This window comes from Eulemur rufifrons, chromosome 25, assembly GCF_041146395.1.
Source record: "Eulemur rufifrons isolate Redbay chromosome 25, OSU_ERuf_1, whole genome shotgun sequence".
NCBI lineage: Eukaryota > Metazoa > Chordata > Mammalia > Primates > Lemuridae > Eulemur > Eulemur rufifrons.
In genome coordinates, this window is record NC_091007.1 from 16807762 (window position 1) to 16826776 (window position 19015).

Below are 19015 nucleotides of genomic sequence, written 5' to 3' on the forward strand. Positions count from 1 at the left end.
TTTGTAATAAAACGCCATGGCCCCAAGGAAAAAAATTTTTTTCTAGCATGGCAGTCAATGTGTTAAGTGCTCAAAAATATTTGTTCACTGACGGATTGATAATTTATCCCTTTCTAGGGGGGAAGATGAGAGAAAATGAGCAAGAACAGGGAAAAAAGTTGCAAAATATTAGAGCTAGAATTAAATTGAGGAAGCACCTAGTGCGTACGCTCCGAAAGCCAGTCCTGATCACTGTGGTTTTCAAAATTAGTCACTGGTTGGGAAGGTTAATGCTGCTGACTGAGGTTTAATCACGTCAGCTTGGTTGTCTGGTTTTAGCCACTTCTAGTACCTCTTTCAGACATCCTTTTGGAATCTTTGTAGGAGAATTGCCAGCCTCATACTTGTTACAGTGTTGACTTGTTTCTTAATTAGCCATTAATTGTGGGTTTTTTGTTTTTTTTTTTTTTTTTTGAGACAGAGTCTCACTCTGTTGCCCAGGCTAGAGTACCGTGGCGTCAGTCTAGCTCACAGCAACCTCAAACTCCTGGGCTCAGGCAATCCTCCTGCCTCAGCCTCCCGAGTAGCTGGGACTACAGGCATGTGCCACCATGCCCAGCTAATTTTTTTTTTTTGTATATATATACATTTTTAGTTGTCCAGATCATTTCTTTCTATTTTTAGTAGAGACGGGGTCTCGCTCTTGCTCAGGCTGATCTTGAATTCCTGACCTTGAGCGATCCTCCTGCCTCGGCCTCCCAGAGTGCTAGGATTACAGGCATGAGCCACCGCGCCCGGCCAATAGCCATTAATTGACTTAGATGTACAATAGGACTTAATTCAGGCTTAATGAGGCCTCCGTCAGTACAAAGATGAGTCCCTAGTCAAAAACCAAATGTTGAAGGTGAAACTGGAATCAAAAAGTTGTATGCTACGTTTTCAGATTGGTCATTAAATTAAAAAAAAAAAATTGTATAAATGGAGTCACTGGCTAAAACTAGTCCCCCAAATACAGATGTTTTCCTTTCTCTGTCTTGAGAGGAGACCACCAGCAGTTTGGTTCTGTGTCATCTTCACAGACAGACGTGGAGTTTGCAGGAAAGTTGGTCAAAGTAGCAGGACTTCCAATACTAGACTCAGCACTTTCCTGAATTGGACTTGAATTTTGTATTAATGTTGTGTTTGGGCCCTGAGAAGACTCGTTCAGCCAGGCTGACTTACGGCACTAAATGACTAGTTGACTGTACGTACTAATCACATAAATATGGTTTATGGAATGATATAAAATGGTTTGTGAAATCATTTTTAAACCATCTTTTCAACAGTTATTATACCAGTCCTGTAATACCTTCAACCGAGCGACATTGGCAAGAATTAGCCTAAGCATGTTTACTGTTCTAATGATCAGCACAGAAGATTGCCGTTGCAGTGAAATGACAGGGCTGTGTGCGTGTCCCTTCTTCCCCTGCGTGTCACTTCTGTCCCTTCCACATTAAAACCGACTTCATAACGTTTCGTCATGGGAGGAGGCGGCGTAGGTTTCCAGTTGCTGTAATTGAGTTAAACCATAAAATTGCTTCCAGATTACCAACCATGAAATGGAAATACAATCTTATTTATGAATTTATAAATCAGATAATCTCCCGAAAATGAATCCTGAAACCAGAAACAGTTTGACGATTAAATAGGAGGGAAAAATTTTCTCGTTACCATGTGTCAAAAGAATTGTAGTTTTGCACAGTGGTCTTGGCCAAGATGGCGGGGCGTGCGACCCACGCCGTGCTCCGGGTGCAGCGGCCTTCCCTGCACGAGGGTCTCGCCCTCGTTTCCTGGGCAAGGGGAGAGGATCGCTCCCCCTCTACTCTCAGACTCAAGCGTCTCAACTCTCCAGGGAGGATGTCAGATGAGCAGCTGCCTGACTCAGTATCTCTGACGCATCACGTCTTTTTCCTGGTGGCCCTGCTGGTGACGTAGCTGCAAGAGGCCACCCAGGGAGCCTTCACTGCCTTCCTCACAGACACAGGAAACAGAGCCAAGCACGTGGGCATCTGCACCGGATACAGCACTTTTGCTCCAAAACATCCAAACTCTCATCCCAGGCAGTTCTGCACCTCAGTCAATATCAGCCCTGAAGAAGGAGAGTGAGATGCTATTTGGGGGCTGTTTCTCTGCACCCTAAAACTATTATCTGGGAAAAACCAAGTACCCACTGAGCCAGGGAAAAATGCCAAAGGCATATATGTATAAAGCCCTATGGATTCCCATGTGGAGATGACCTGCCCTGTACTATAATATTCTTTTTTTTCTTTTTCAGTTTTTAGAGATAGGATCTCACTCTGTCTCCCAGGCTGGAGTGCAATGGTGCAATCATATAGCTCACTGCAACCTCAGACTCCTGGGCTCAAGCAATCCTGTGACTCAGCCTCCCGAGTAGTTGGGACTACAGGCGTGCGCCACCACGCCCAACTATTTTTTAATTTTTTTGTAGAGACAGGGTCTTGCTATGTTGCCCAGGCTGGTTTTGAACTCCTGGCCTCAAGCAGTCCTTCTGCCTCAACCTCCCAAAGTGTGGGATTACAGGCGTGAGCCACCGCGCCTGGCTACTGTGCTGTAGATAACATTCTACAATTCTAACCACAATGATGAATCTGTTGAAGATCAATATCTTTTATCTGGAATGATTTGGGTGCTTTGTTTCCGTTTTTAATGCTCCTGCTCTTCTTTGGCAGACGAGGTAATGAAACCTGCAGACCAGAGAGGGATCAGAAAGGACCCTGGTTTAGCCCTGATCAGCACCGTGCCGGTGGCCAGTGTTGGAATCCCAGGACTGTCTTCTGCCATTTCCCTCTTAGCAGAATCTCATTTAGTCTCTACATAAATGAGACCTACCTATTTCTTGCATTTCTTAATATCACTGTTTTCTGCATGTACTTATATTGTCACCACGCCTTCGTAGCCCACACGCCAACTGTATGGGACCCTTTAAGCCACTTCCTAACCAAAGATGGCTAGACCCTAAAAATGTCATGCCACTTTTTTTTTTCTTAAAGAAATAGCCTTTGCATTTGCCTAGGATTGAATACGAGTGATAAACTAGTGCAACTCAGGGTCGCTATGAATGCAACTCCGCCCTCAGGGTCGTTCATTTGACTTCTAGCTCTGCCATGAACAGAGCCCCTGTGAGATGGATGCGGGTGCCGGACGACTTTCACCTGGGACTGAGCATTTCCCCAGGGAAGTCCTTCATGTCCCAAAGGCTTGTGTGAGTCGGTTTCTCCCATGTGGCAGGCAGCATGATCAGTCACCACCCCATCGTTGCTGAGGTGCCACTGTGACTTGGGTCAGTCAACTTGCGATCTCCAATGGGCATTTACTAACCTGCTTTCCTTATTTGAATTTCTCACTAATTTTTCTCTCTGGCACATGAACTGTTCTATGGCAAAGAGGACTCCAGGAACACAGGTATGAGTGAAATGTTCTATGGCTCACACGTGTAGCATTGACCAATACGCCTGGAAACATTTGCAAAGCCCCTCCGTGGAGAAACATTGCCACGCTCACCGTGGCAGATGTCTTCTTCCCACTCTATTGGGACAGAGAGATCATACTGCTAACACTTAAATTGTTCGATGTTTTTCCTCCCCCTTGGTGGGTTCAAGATCATTAACTATCCAGACGGTATGCCAAGAAACTCGGTGTAGTGACAGAACCATCAATTTTAAACTAAAGGAAATGCACACAGTTCTGACGTCAGAAGCTTATGATTCCAAAACCAAGCTCAGTGTTTCATACGGTGTAAGGGTTATACTCTAGAGGCAAAACTCAAGCCCACAAAGCTTGTGTGTGGACAAAATTACCCTTGAAAATGCTCTTGATTGCCTTAAAGTTCAGGATACAGATGGTACCATCTCTCACTAAGCCCAACTTACCCAGTTGGTTTTTTGTAGTGAAAGAGTGGACCACCAACCAGTATGGTGTCCACTAGGAACAGATGAAGTGGTTGGCTTGTATTTCAGAGCCACAGTGTATACATGTGCTGTTTGTAGCCTGGGAATCCCTGTCGCTCACACTAGAGCCCCATGGGACAGAGACCCACGGTGAGGAGTGAGGTCTCTTCTCTTGTATCAGGCTCACACTGGGACACCTGCTCACGAGGACAATCGCAGGTGAGATGCCCACACCATTTAAAATGTTCCACGAGGTGCAGTGGCTCACGCCTGAAATCCCAGCACTTTGGGAGGCTGAGGTAAGAGGATCCCTTGAGCCCAGGAGTTCAAGACCAGCCCAAGCAAGAGTGAGACTCTGTCTCTCCAAAAAATAGAAAAATTAGCGGGGCCTGGTGGCATGCACCAGTAGTCCCAGCTACTTGGGAGGCTGAGGCAGGAAGATCGCTTGAGCCCAGGAGTTGGAGGTTGCAGTGAGCTGTGATGATGCCACTGCACTCTGGCCTGGGAGATAAGAGTAAGAGCCTGTCTCCAAAAAAACCAAAAAAAAAAACAAAACAAAAAAACCTCACACACACAGCACTATCCTCCCCTCTCTTCTTTGACTGTTTCGAACTACCAAGTACATATAACTGAATTCACATGAGGTGACATCGTTTTTATACCACATTGAAAATAATGGTGATGTTTCTATGAAACGTGCGTCATCTGAGGTCCAGAAATGTGAGCCTCTTTCAAACGCGACACGAACTCTAATGTAGCATCAGAGAGCCCTGAAGAGGGAGAAAAACAGTATTTGCACAGAGTAAATCATTGAAGGAATCTTTCACTAACGTCTTGAGATGACCAAGTTGTTAGGGTTATTGGTTTTCCTGCCTCATTCTATAGAAGCCTCCAGGCTAAAGTTCCTACGACATTGGATTGATAATCGACTACCCCCAAATCATACATTGATTTCAATCATATTTTTCCACAATCTTAAAAAGAGACATGTGTTTGTGTTGCCCTCAAGCTGTAAAGCAAATGTTACTACTCTACCCACGACAAACATGGCCATCATTTTCCCCAAAACCTCCCAGCAGCCTCCCAGCCGAGGAGCTCTCTTAGACGTGTGTGCAGCCAGGCAGCACCTGTCCTGGGACGCCACTGGCGCTAAATGGGGGCCCTTTTGTGCAGGGTGAATAAGGGAAGCAGAGTTGAAAGGCTCAAAAACACATGACGTGCAGAGCTGTTTCCGAGGGAGATGTTTTTCATTTCCCGGGAGGCCTCCGCTGGTTTGCACGGTGGCTTTGCAGTGAGGTCACCAGCTTGATGCTAAACTGTGATCATCAGATCTTGACCTCAGCAGGGGATTTGCAGGCTGTTCAGGTTCCTGAGCCGGGTTGGGTGAACTTTGGCGGCCTTGTAGGTAGGACGTTTTATAACCCGCAGGTGGATCATTTACCTAGAAAAACCAGTCTGAAAGTCAATAGAGCTTTAACAAACAATTCTCTTGTTTTGCAGAGAGAGGATGCAAGCCATGGAGAAACAGATTGCCAGTTTAACTGGCCTGGTGCAGTCTGCACTTTTTAAAGGGCCCATTGCAAGTAATAGCAAAGATTCATCTAGGTAAAAAAAAAAGAAGAAGAAAACAAACCAATGAAAAAAATAATTCGATCTGTTTCTCTTTAATCATTAAGATAATTCATTCATTCAAATCTGTTTCCTTGTAATCATTTCAAGGCTGAAAATATTCACATCTCTATGAATCATGGGTGGGTTTTTTTTTTTATTTGCTTGGTTTTGTTTTGTTTTGTTTTGTTTTTTCCTCCTGGTAATTCTTGGTCAAATGTCACACTTTGGCCCAAGAAGGGGGAATGGGCTTCCCAGTGCATGTGGCTCCATGGACCACTCACTGCGCTGTGCCTGCAACCGCCATCCTCGCGTGTCCGCGTCGCCATCATCCGAAAGTCACGCGTGTGCCGGGCTGCATTCCACCCCCCGGTGTCGGGCGGACACCTGGGAAGTCGTTCCATCCGGCCGGTCGTGGTGCTGATGCTAAAATAGCCTCATCGCTTAATGCCATCACTGCTAATCGCTTCGAATAGTGAATGAGAGGGACAAAAAAAAGGCCATTTGGAAACCGTACAGCTGACTCTCTTTTTCTTTTATTCAGCGAGAAAATGATGAAAACCACAGCCAGGAACCACGCAGACAGTGCAGGTAAGTGCTCCTGGGAGCCCCGGGCTGCCCTGGATCGGGGCTGGTCTCGGAAGTATTCAACCTTCTAAGTCACCTACTTGGTGTGACTTCAGTGGCTTCCTGGATGCCTCCCTCACTTCCACACCTTTTTAGATAATGCTGGCGTTGCAGATTGTGTCACTCACTGATGCCACGAGTGAAGCAGTGTCCTCTCCCGTCACTCTTGCTTCATTCATTCACTTAGTCACTCGCTTGCCCATCTCTGTGGCCGTGCGGTGGCCTCACGGAGACACGGGGCTGCCTGCGGGGAAGATGGATAATGAGACCTGTAACTTTCCGTGGGCCGAGTGTTAAGAAGTGCGGGGTAGATGTTTACCACATTAACTGCCGTGTGAGTTGCATTTAACTCACGCTAGTTTTGAGCCCAGGACCTCGTGAATCAAAACCTGGGCAAAAAACCCTGCAGCTGGTTCGTGAAAATCATACTTGTTGATGTTCTTACTGTTACAATTAATATTGACAGCTTAATTCTAAAAACGTGCATTAAATAAACAGAAGTCAGTACATTTCATTTTTCTATTTATATTTACCTTTAAATTACACTTAAGGCTGACAAGTCCAGGAAAACACTCTACCCTTACGAATTATTTGTCAAGTTTTCACATTACTTTTTGCATTACTAATTTTCAAGTTTTTATATTACTTTTTTATTGGAAAAAAACACAGAAAGCGATAAAAAATAACAAATGATTCATTAAATTAGAAAGCATCATTTTGTTTTTAAAGTTTTTATTCTGTTTTTGTAATAAAACACCGTGGTCCGAAAGGGAAAAAACTTTTTTTTCTAGTGTGCAGTCGATATGTTAACCGACAACGCTTGCTACACTGAGGATATGTCCCTGAGAAGTGACACAAACTGGGGCCCGAAGGATGAATAGGATTTAGAGGGGAGAAGAGCCATCCAGGTCAAGGGCATTTACTTTTTTTTTTTTTGGAGACAGAGTCTCCCTCTGTTGCCTGGGCTAGAGTGCCGTGGCGTCAGCCTGGCTCACAGCAACCTCAAACTCCTGGACTCAAGGGATCCTCCTGCCTCAGCCTCCCGAGTAGCTGGGACTACAGGCATGTACCACCATGCCTCGTTAATTTTTTCTATATATTTTTTTTTTAGTTGTTCATATAATTTCTTTCTATTTTTAGTAGAGATGGGGTCTCGCTCTTGCTCAGGCTGGTCTTGAACTCCTGAGCTCAAACGATCCACCTGCCTCAGCCTCCCAGAGTATTAGGATTACAACTGTGAGCCACCGCGCCCGGCCAATTTAGATATTATTCTAAGTGAAGTTACTGGAAGGTTCTACACTGGGGAAGGATGTCAGCCCAGCAGCAATATGGGGATGGACGAGGAGGAACAAGAGCCAATAGGGAGAGACCAGGTGTCCAGGCAGGATGTGAAGGTATCCATGGACTAGGGCCTGCTTTTTAAATGCCAGCATTCCCCCAAAAGAGGACCCAGTTCCATTAGCGGTGGCATCACTAGTATGCAGGTCTATGTGACGAATGTCTTCCCCTGCAGTCTCAAGAGAAGCTTCTTCCAGAAGGTTAGGCCTTCCCTCCCATCGGGTTAGAAATAGAAATCTTTAGCAGGGACATGTTCAGATGCTAAATTACACAGCAAGCATATGGCAAGTTGGGTGGAACCCCCACATTTAGGGAAGCCATGTGCTCAGTTGTGTGCAGCGTGGTAGAGTGGACCGAATTGGGGACTTCAGCGAGGCCCCTGGCAGTCCTGCCTCTGCACTGGCCGAGCACAGCGGAGCTGCAAAGCCAACGGCACTGCTTCGCCAGCGTTCCTGACCCTGGCAGGATCTGTTGTTTTGCTTAGAAATCAATCAGTGGCCTTGGCCGCAGCCAGAGAATTATTTCATGGAAATTGCTAAACTTGTCTTCAGTGCAGTTGCCAGTTTGTTTTGGAGATATTTATTCATTCATTTTTTTGAATGTGTTATGAACTTAAGGGACTACAAGGAACCTACTAAACGCTAAAACCTTCCACCCTCTGGAATCCATTCTAGAAATGATGAGCGTCCGATGCCGTGGTTCTCAACAGCACGTGCAAGCCGTTTTTGTGTTCTCATTTTCTTCCTTTTTGCTTTTTGTGGGATAATAATGACAGGAAACACGTGGTAAGTGCTTTCTCTGTGCCAGGCACCGTGATCAGTGGTTTCCCACAGTCCCTCGTGAACTCCTGACTGTGGCTTCAAGGTGCAATTCTTGCTGCAGTGTTCCAGAGGAGGAAACTGAACACGTGTCCACACACATGTGACACACATGAACATAGTCCACATGCCATCATCTTACTTCATTCTTTTGTGTTAAGATACCCCAATGCCTTTAAAGATCATATAAGTTGTTTCATTTCTTTGCTTTGAAAAATTTTGTAAATTTCCGCTTTGATCACGGGGCAGGAGCAAATGCCGTTTCCTTGGCTGTGTTTCCCAAAGGGGAGTCAGTGAGTCCAAAGGCACAAACAGTTTAGTAGCACTGGCAACACACTGCCAGTTTTCTCTTCCCAAAGCCTGAGCCGATCTGTGACGCCGCCGGCAACGCACACGCGGCCTCGCTCCCCGCATCTCTGCTGAGCTCAGACTTTCTCGTCCTGTTGTATCAGGGCTCGATGTTGTCCACAGGGGCTTGGTTGCCATAGCAGCCTCACACAGTGCACAAAACATAATAATTCTTCCAGAATCCTAGGAAGTAAGCTACAAGACGAGAAGTATTATCCCTGTTCTGCAGAGGAGGAAATGGAATGATGTAGAAGTCAAGAATTGGCCAAGATTAAATGAAAGAGGGAAACGTAGACTCCCTGGTTACTTAAGGAATAGGTAGTTTACTGTGGATATACGAGAACAGAAGGAACCTCCCATCTCAAAGGCATACTGTGGGTTTTATACTCTGCCTTAGATCATTTAACACACACAACCCTGCAGGGAAGATGTCACTATTCATATTTTACATGGAAGGAAAGGGAAGCTCAGAGAAGTTAAGTTACTCATCCAAAGCCGCACAGCTTGCAAGAGTAACAGTCTGGCCGGCCCCAAGCCTGTGTTCTTCTTATCCCAACAAGACACAGTAGATCCACATCAAATGTGCGTTTAATGATTCATCTTAAGAGAAAACTGACCAAGATAAATTGCCTGGAGGGGGTGAAGTATGCAGAAAGGAATGAGGTTCTGGGGACAAACTGTGTGTTGACTGTCCCTTCTCGGCTGGGCACGTGAGGAACAGCATGTGACCCCCGCCATGCGTGGGCCTGGTGGGTGGATCCCAGGTCCTCTGGTTATGGGAACTCGTTTGCCACTTGGGGTCCCCACCCACCAGATGTAGCTCCATGATGAATCTAGAATCCAGGGCACTCGCCTGGAGAGCTCAGCCAGCCCAGCTGCCCTCCTAACTCCCAGCCCAGCTGCCCCCCTAACTCCCAGCCCAGCTGCCCCCCAACTCCCAGCCCAGCCTTCTGCACCTGCTGAGACCCTCGGTGAGGAGGGGCCGGCTGGCCGGGGGTCCTCCCACCCACTGTGCTCGGAGAAATAATGATCACAGCTAACTGCAGTGAGGACTTCATCTCTGCCAGACCCTGGGCTGAGCAGTCTACATGTTCTGTTAGCCCACCCAGTAACCCTTATACCCATTTTACAGATCTGGAAACTGAGAGAGAGGTTAAGTTACTTGCTCAAGGTCACACACTAAGAAGTGGATACTGAGAATGATTCCCCAGTTTCTGGTTTAAATAATTGAGTGGATAATAGTGCTAAATTTAGGACCACAGAGATAGAAAGAGGTTTGGGGAAGATAAGTGGGAATAACGAATTTGACCTGCTCATGGGAAAGTCTGGCAGTGCTGGGCAGTTTTCGACATGTGGGTCTGAAAATAGCTGTGCTGCAGACGAGGACGTGGGAGCCCTTGGCAGGTGGCGGCAGCGGAAGTGATCTCCCTAGAAAGCAGAAGAGACCCAGGACGCCAGGGTTTCAAAGGGTGACAGAGCAAGGAGCTGGAAAAGAGATTGACTCATATGGAGCAGCAGAGAGGGCAGAAGATGAAGGAGAGGAAAGTTTCAAAGTGACTAAAAAGGAAAGAAGGGACTGGCAAAGCTCAGCGTCACATTGAAGCGAAGTCACGTCAGCCCTGGAGAGCATCCCTGGGGTTGACAACTAGGATGTCACTGATCCACTTATAAAGAGCCATTTCCATAAATGATGGAGCTAGAAACCAGACATACCAGATTAAGAAGTTATAGATGAAGACATTTTAAAAATGAGTGCAGATTCCATATAGAAATGTGCTCATGAAAGATATTTTTTAAACCAGTTATTCAGGCATTCAGCTGTCACAGCCGTGTGTAGACGCGAGCTTCTCCTCCATGGAATAAAATATTGGTGACTGGGTGTGGTGGCTCACACCCGTAATCCTAGCGCTTTAGAAGGCTGAGGCAGGAGGATCACTTGAGGCCAGGAGTTCAAGACCAGCCTGGGCAACATAGCAAGACCCCATCTCTACCAAAAAAATAAAATAAAATTAGCCAGGTGTGGTGGCACATGCCTGTAGTCCCAGCTACTCTGGAGGCCGAGGCAGGAGGATCGCTTGATCTTAGGAGTTGGAGGCTGCAGTGAGCTATGATGATGCCACTGCACTCCAGCCTGGGTGATAAAGTGAGATCCTGTCTCAAAAAGAAAACAATAAAAGATGGGTGAGGTGTATTGGTACCTTCAGAAAGCGTAAGGAGAAGGAGGGGTGAGGAAGGATCGTGCGCCTGCCTTTGGCTGAGGGATTAGAATGGTTCTTACCAGAGAGGGGCTAGCTAGCGCAGTGTGGTCTTTGTTGGAGAAATAGGTTGATTTGTTGTGCAAATGCTATTTCATGTTGTGAGTGTGTGTGTGTGTGCACGCACATACACACACGCCTGTGCCTCTGTGTATAGGGAGAGTGAGGATAAAGTAATCTGACAGATCATAAAAGGAAAACTTGCCATTGATCCTGGTCCCATCTCAGAATAATTGACCTCGGAAGGCACTAAGTTAATTCTAACACGCAGCTGTCATTAGAAATGTGATTGGATATTCTTTTCTTAGTACCTTTGCAATTGGAGAACATCCTTTTGAACATTGCAGAGACGGCCAACCTTGTTCTTTTGAGGGTGACTTTTACTTGGGTGGGTGGTGGCAATAGGAGAACAACCAAGAGTTGATGAGAGCCATCCCTGGTGATGGTGTGAGCGGCCCTATGACAAACACCTCACTGTCTGCTCCGCCGGGGCTCCCTCGGCCGTCCTGTAAATTGCCTGCTGGCCTGCCCTGCCGACTCCCCCAAGGGGGGCCAATGGAGGGCTGGTGAAGGGCGTGTTGAGCCGTCAGCTCCCCATCAGTGTTGCTGAGGCCAAGCAAGGAAGAGGACAGTTTTGAGGAGCCTCCTCTCCCGCTGTCCCGCCACCTCCAGCCCGTGGCAGTGGCTCCACTGACGCTCTGCCAGGGAGTGTGTGCTGGGGAGGGACCGCACGGTGGCTGCGCCGGGTTGGAGGGACGGGCTGCCACGCCGTAGCCACTCCAGCGTATGCAGATAACCGGCCGTGTGCTGTCCTGCAAGGCCAGCCTGGGCTGGGACAGAGATCCCACCTTCCCTTCCCTGGAAGGAGAACGGAACGGAAGCGTGTGTGCACGTGTGTGCCTAAGTAATGCGGATTCAGCACCCACTCCAGGGGCCTGTTCCATAGAACCGCATTGTCCTAAGAAGAACACAGCACTTCATTTTCATTCCCGTACCTTAAACCCTGCTGATCCTTTCACCCACCTGCGGTTCTTTTTGAGCCATTTCAAAGGCAACCTGGTGGTATCAGGCCCTTCCCAGATAGAATCAGGAAATACAGGAGGATTATTTAAGTTGAATTCAAGGAGCAAACGTTTATGGTAGCTAGAAAACAATGTAGGAAGAGTTGCTCTCTGTTGCGTTTTTTGATTCCTGTCCTGAAGAATTTTTGCATCACGCCTTGTTTTCTTAGCAAAGGGGATGTGTGTGGAGAGGTCCTGCGTCTTGGGGTTTTGGAAACCTGAAGGGATTCAAGACGGTACACAGTTCTTACTCGTGTCCCCTTGGTCATCAGTCGATCCCCGATCTCTGCCCAGAAAGAAGGATGCATCGGCCATGCAGGAAATTGTCACATAAGCGGTCTATATTAGGTCTCAGAATTTAAAAATTATTTTTTTCTATTATGAAATTACAGGTATTCACTATACAGATTTAAAAATACAAAAAAATAGTAATAAAAAATATGAAACTTATATTGGAAAACCAACAAACAGCTAGAGATACTATTAAAACCTTGTCATGTAGACTTCTAAACTTTTCTCTGTGCAAACCTGTGTGTTTAAAGATAGATAGATAGGGCCAGGCACAGTGGCTCATGCCTGTAATCCTAGCACTCTGGGAGGCCAAGGCAGGATGATCACTTGAGGTCAGAAGTTCAAGACCAGCCTGAGCAAGAGCGAGACCCCGTCTCTGCCAAAAATAGAAAAGTTAGCCAGGCGCGGTGGTGCACGCCTGTAGTTCCAGCTACTCAAGAGACTGAGGCAGGAGGATCGCTCCAGCCCAGGAGCTCGAGGCTGCAGTGAGCTATGATGACACCACTGCACTCTAGCTGTGGCGAAAGAACAAGACTCTGTATCAAACATACAAGACAGACAGACGGGTAGATGGGAACATAGGCAGCTTCCTTAGCATGGCACCATGCTGTCGTGCTGCTCTGTGGCCTGCCTTCCTCTGGCACCAAACTTCTAGAACTTCTAGAGTTCTACAGACTGCGCACTCTAACATTGCACGGTTTAGCATTTTTTCTTAATGCAAGAAACGAGTGTTTTTAGAGTTACGCAGTCATCTGCATGGGGATGGGACGTGTAGCTTGGGCTCTCCTTTCTGGCCTTCTGAGGTTCTCTGCTGCTCTTTTCTCGTAGGAACTCCCCACGTGTCTGGTGGGAAGACCCTCGGCGCCCTGGAGGCCACGGTGCCACCCGGCCAGCCCCCGCCTGCAGGCACCTCCACCATCCACGCGAGCCTGCTGGACATGCGGCGGAGCGTGGCCGAACTCAGGCTCCAGCTGCAGCAGATGCGGCAGCTCCAGGTACAGGCGCTGACTTAGCCGCCCTGGCTCAGCTTTCTCCTCCTCCCTTTCACCTCCTCCCACATCCCCAGCTCCCCTGCGCCTTCCCTGGGCTCTGTCTAGCGTGCTTTTCCCCGGGCTGGCTGAAGACCTGGAGAGTAGAACCCTAGCGACCTGGTGTCCTCTCTCAGACGCACAGTCCTGGGCTAGAGGCACCTGCCGTAACTATAGTCAATCTAGGCCACCTTCTTTAAGCTGTGCATGCTTTTCCCAGGAAGAAACTATTCAACATCTGCTTCTGGAAAAGAGTTGAATGCAGGGAAGCTCCCTTAGAACACGCCAACAGCCAGTTAAGGCTGCCTGCTGACAGCGTGTGGGCGCCGTCCCCCTCTGCAGTGAGCGGGCACAAGGGTGGACAGTCGCCCAAGTCTTTTTTTTTTTTTTTTTTTGCAAGGAAATGTGATGTATTTAGAATGATGAGTGTAGAGTAGAAGATGAAACCATAAGCAAAAAAAGCCCCCATGACTATTTGTTAAGAAAAACATCTGCATTTCATTTGGAGGGTGAGACCCATCTGATTTTCCTTGCCCTTTTCCACTGGGAGGGAATATATGGGCTACGTGGGAGTCAAAGGGGAGGGAACATGACCCTTCGTGTCACGAATCTTGGTCAACAGATCCCAGAAATGTGCCAAAGCAGCATATGCAATCTCCTCGTGGTCATTAAGAAAGTGGGTCTGTGCACCTCTGTGTGAAGTCACAGTTCTCCTCCCCATCCAGTGTGCTGGTGGCATGAGCCCTACATTTTTTCACCACCCGATGAAGGTTAAGAAAATGATTTCCCCTTACCCTCTGCCTCCCAGAGAACAAACACAAGGGCAGCTGCTTTGAGAGACCTGCCCTGAGGCCCCAGCCTGGGTCTTGAGAGTTCCCAAAGAGCCGGGCACAGTGGCTCACGCCTATAATCCCAGCGATGGGAGGCAGAGGCGGGAGGATCACTTGAGGCCAGCAGCTTGAGACCAGCCTGGGCAACTTAGCGAGACCCCCATCTCTAAAAACTAAGAAACATTAGTTGGGCGTGGTGGTGCATACCTATAGTCCCAGTGAGTCAGGAGGCTGAGGCAGGAGGATCACTTGAGCCCAGGAGTTCGAGGCTGCAATGAGCTATGACCACACCACTGCTCTCCAGCTTGGGTGACAGAGCGAGCCCCTGCCTCTAAAAATTAAAAGAAAAAGAGAGAGTTGATAGAACAGATCACACTGCCCAATCCTCAGATCTCCCAAAGCTGCTGTCTCTCTGGCAACGTCCCAGACACTTGGACATCAAATGCAAATTCATTTAAAGCTTCTTCTGAGTCACGTGATCGATGAAGTTACACATGCTTTGCATTAGCACTTCATGGCTTTGCAATTTTAAAAACACTTTGCAATGAAATGCAATGTACAGGTTGGGCTGGGGTTGTATGCAGAGGTGACAAAGTCACATGTCTTCAGAGTCCAGGCAGTAACAGCAAGTGAAGCAGGAGGACAATGGGAAATTGGCCCCTTTAAAGGACAGTCGCCACTCAGTTCCAGACAGCTCTTAACCCGATGGAATTAGAGTCCAGCGTTTCTATTAATAGATGTTTCAATATTGTAAGCACACCTGGAAATACAGGTTTTATATGAATTATCTCTATTTTAAAATGTTGGAAAGTAGTTAAAAACCAATTACTTAGTACTCTGCAGGCCATAGGACACATCTGCCAGCCAGAGGCTGCAGGTCACTTCCTAGCTTACCTGGGGTTTCTGGCGGTTAAGCCCCTCCTCTCGCTGCGCCTGCCTTTGGCGCCATCTGCTGGCCATTTGGAAATTGTGCTGCCCTCATTGGACGCTCACAAGAAAAATAAATGTATCATTTGCCTGGAAGTACCTCTCAAAAGTGAGAGGTTTGGGTACAAGACGGCATTACTTTAGCATGAATGGCACACTTCTCCCTGGATACTTCATAGGTGTCAGAGGTGAATTTGGTACCAAGGCTATGTTTGTGGCTGTAGCATCACCTTGTTGGTGGCTGGCATTGTTTCATCCTCCCACTGGCTTGGAGGGTTTTCCCACAACTGGGCTCTCCTTGCAAAACCCTTGAACTGTAGCAGCTCAGTGCAGAAGAGTAGCTTTCTTAAACAAAGAAGCTCTTTGGTCAAGGTCTAGGAATGCTGTCTTAACCACACAAGTTTCCTTATTGTTCAACTTTTCTGGCTTTCTGGGAATAAAGAACAATGAACAAATGTGCTTTTGAGCTGGGGAGTTTGTGCAGTTCTAAGTAGCAGACACGCAGGGAAAGGACTTTGCTTCCTAACCTGGCTCTATTGTTTCTGTCTCTGTCTTAGTATTGTTGGGGTCCCATTTTGCTTTCTTCCTGCTCAAACTTCTGCCTTTTCAGTCAGGGGAGTCTATTTAAGATAAAAACAGTTTAGTATAATTAAGCTATTTCAGCACCAGTGTTCCTTCAGCACATGTATTATTTTACACCAAAAATGAAGTGCAACCCCGGAGTGATTATAAGTCCGATAATGGAGCTATCATTGGAGATATACGAAACTCTCTAGAATAGTCTCAGAAGAACAAAAAATTGAATTAGAAATTCAAATGTTCTTTGAATTGTGTGATAAAATAGTGACACTGAATGAAATCGTTTGTGCTTGGCAGCCGGCTGTAGTAATTAGATAATCAAATCATCGGAAAATCCTAGACTATGTAGCATATCCTATTTGAGCATTGCATTTTCAGAATTGATGGATTATTCTCATGAATAAAAATTCGGTGCAGACACAGTGGAGTGGGTAGATTTCAATGGGGCAAAAGTAATGTCAAGGGAGGTAAAAGGGGCCTGAGTGGAAGGTCATGAAAACCCTGTTCATGTCATCCTCTGCTGTCCAGATTCCCATAAATTATCGGTCCCATAAATTATCAGTCCTGGCTACTCATTGGAATTACCTGAGGCCCTGAACAAAAATACCAGTACCTGGTATCACTGCCAGAATCTGACTGCATTGGTATGGACCAAATGGAGGCTAGGCAGTGGTGATTCTAGAATGTTCCAAGATAAGAACTACTGCTCTCAGGTATTACAAATGCTCAGTCCATTGAGATCCCTCCTGGGAATGTTGAGAACAGTCACTGTCACAAAGGGTGAAGCAGAAACAGATGAGGTATCCACCGTCCCATGAGTGCAAAAGACACACCCAGCAACTAAAAGCTCAGACTTCAAACAAAGTGTCTCATTCCTAGTGGCTAGTCGGATGTGTTCTCTGCTTAGTGACAATGGCTACAAGAGCTGTATGGAGCTTCTGTAGTGTTAGGTTCCCATCTGCAAGTAACAGTCGGGTCTGTGAGTAGCTGGAAACCGTGGAAAAGGATCTCGTGAAGGTCTTGCACCTAACAAATGTTCTCTTCAGAAAAGGATCATCTTTGTCCACTACCTTTCCTAATAGGATTTAGGGAAAGGCCCACTTTTCAACATAATGAGCAACATCTTTTTCCCAAAATGCCATAGGACTTGAATTTTACCAAAGTAATCCCCTATCTAAGGAAGTGACTGCATTTCTGCCGCTCTCTGTGGGCTGAGGGGAGAGAGAAGCTTCTGGAAGAGATGGAACAGGTTCTATGGAGGTCTGATAAGACTTGGTCTAAAGAGAGAATGGATACATCCTACTTCTCTAATCCCCACATTTTTTTTCTTAGACCTATCTCCTTTTTCTGCTTCCTGATAAATTTTAAAAAAATGGGTTATTCTGAAATTAGTGTTACATTTTTTTAGGATTCCTTAGAACTTGCTATCTCTTCCCAGGAAAAAGAAGAGATAAAATAGCAAAATAAAACATAAATGTAGTAGTCCATAGAGCCCTTGTATTTGAAATGATAAAATCCAACACAGTTAGCTCAATGTGTCTTTTTATAAGATAGTGCGTCGTGGAAATGTACCAGAGGCTCATTTATCTTGTGACATGGGAAATAATGGTCACAGATCCCTGAGAAAAGACTGTCTTTCCTCTGCCAGGCAGAAATAATCAATGGAACTGGTACAGGGTCGATGATCAGGCTGCTGTACGATGCACCAAGCTCTAGTCTGGGTTTCAAACAGCAAGAGGCTGTCTCAGATGGGGAAACAGCACCTGATGACATGAAGCTATGGTGAGGCGTCATTTTCCTTGTTCTCTGATGCCTGGGGGAGCTTGTCCAGAGGGTCAGGAGTTACTCTGGGGTCAGATTATCATCGTGAAACTTCCTGATTGGTGGCATAACCCCTGCTCAGTGCCACCACTACACAGCAAAGTCAGCCCAATCATGTTATCCGCTGTTGGCAAGACCAGTAGTCATAGATTTTACCTAAGAAATCAAGGTTGGGTTTGTGAGATGGGGGCCATTCTCAGATGGATGGAATTAAGTTCAGCCGTCTGCTAGTTTCTTCGTGAAGTGATACAGATAACTTGTTTGGGCCAATTAAAATTTTAATGGCCAAAAACATTATTTCTGTCTAAGTGTGTTTATAAAAATGTCAAGGCATTTTCAATAAATTATGTTTCCAGCTAGGAGGGAATAACTGCAACTCCACTTGCCTTCCTACTGTTGACAACTAGAAAACTGAAAAATAAATATCTCAAACAACTATTTTCAGAAATTGGACAACAGACAATGCAGGACTGTGGTGCTTAGGAGAATGGAAATCAACCTACAGTTGACCTAGCTTTCTGCCTGGAGGCACTTTTCAGATCTTAATGCTAGAAAAGGATGACCCAAGAGTGGCATTGATGGTCTTACTGAGTTGAGGAGATAAGATCAAAGTTTGGAGAATGGAAACAGCTAGAATGTGTGGACTAGAGTACCAAATAGGAGAAAGCTCTGCAGAGACAGAACTATATAAATATGCGGGTCTGTTACTGAATAATAAGCCAGGCATGTGTACTATGAAAGACCACTAAGCAGGCAAAGACCTACTGAGGGGCTGTAAGTTAAAAAAAATCCCAGAGCTCACACAGGCCTGGGATATGTTCATGTTTTGACAAGTAGGAGTGAGAGGTCTTGCTGAGCACCTAGGCATTTAGTCGAGATCAGGGAATGGCTGTGCCTCAGTCTTAGATCTAAACTAGCCCTAAAGACTACCTTAGATTTACCCTAACAGCTTAAAAATAAGCCTCTAAAGGAGAAAGTTGATTCACAAGTAACTGAACTGTCTGCTAGAGAAAGTCCAAAATCTGTAAAGGAAAACAACATAATTCAAAACTCTATGCCCAACAGCCAATCAAAAATTACTATACATACGGCTGGATAAAGTGGCACCTGCCTGTACTCCCAACACTTTGGGAGACGAAGGAAGGAGAGTCACTTGAGGCCAGGAGTTCGAGACCAGCCTGGGCAACATAGCGAGACCCTGTCTCTACAAAAACATTTAAAAATTAGCTGAATTTCACTCCAGCCTGGGCAACAGAGCAAGACCCTGTCTCTTAAAAATAAAAAATTACTAGATGTGATGTTGCTGAAAAATGTGACCTATTACCTTAGGAAAAATCAGTCAGTAGAAACCAACCAGAAATGACAGGGATCATGAAGTCTGCAGCAAGGATTTCAAAGCAGCTGTTATAGTTATTCTCAAAGATTTAAAGGAAAACGTGAACATAATGAGACAAAAAAATGGAAGATATGAAAAATGTCCAAGTGGCTCTTTTAAGAGCTAAAAAACACAATATCCGAATGAACTTAACAGAAGATTTATCACTGTCCAAACAAAATA

The 19015-nt window shown here is 46.1% G+C and overlaps 1 protein-coding gene across 6 annotated transcripts in view; it reads left to right on the forward strand.

The window, feature by feature from the left end:
• The window catches only part of KIAA1217 (KIAA1217 ortholog), a 294522-nt gene that overhangs the window by 240235 nt on the left and 35272 nt on the right, over positions 1-19015 (forward strand). For 3 of the 6 annotated variants that reach the window (XM_069458968.1, XM_069458974.1, XM_069458970.1), the window contains 3 exons: positions 5427-5531; positions 6079-6125; positions 13101-13267. In XM_069458968.1, coding sequence (XP_069315069.1) covers positions 5427-5531; positions 6079-6125; positions 13101-13267 — 319 coding nt within the window. The remainder of the gene's footprint in view (positions 1-5426; positions 5532-6078; positions 6126-13100; positions 13268-19015) is intronic. The other 3 variants (XM_069458969.1, XM_069458972.1, XM_069458971.1) reach the window with 1 other exon arrangement.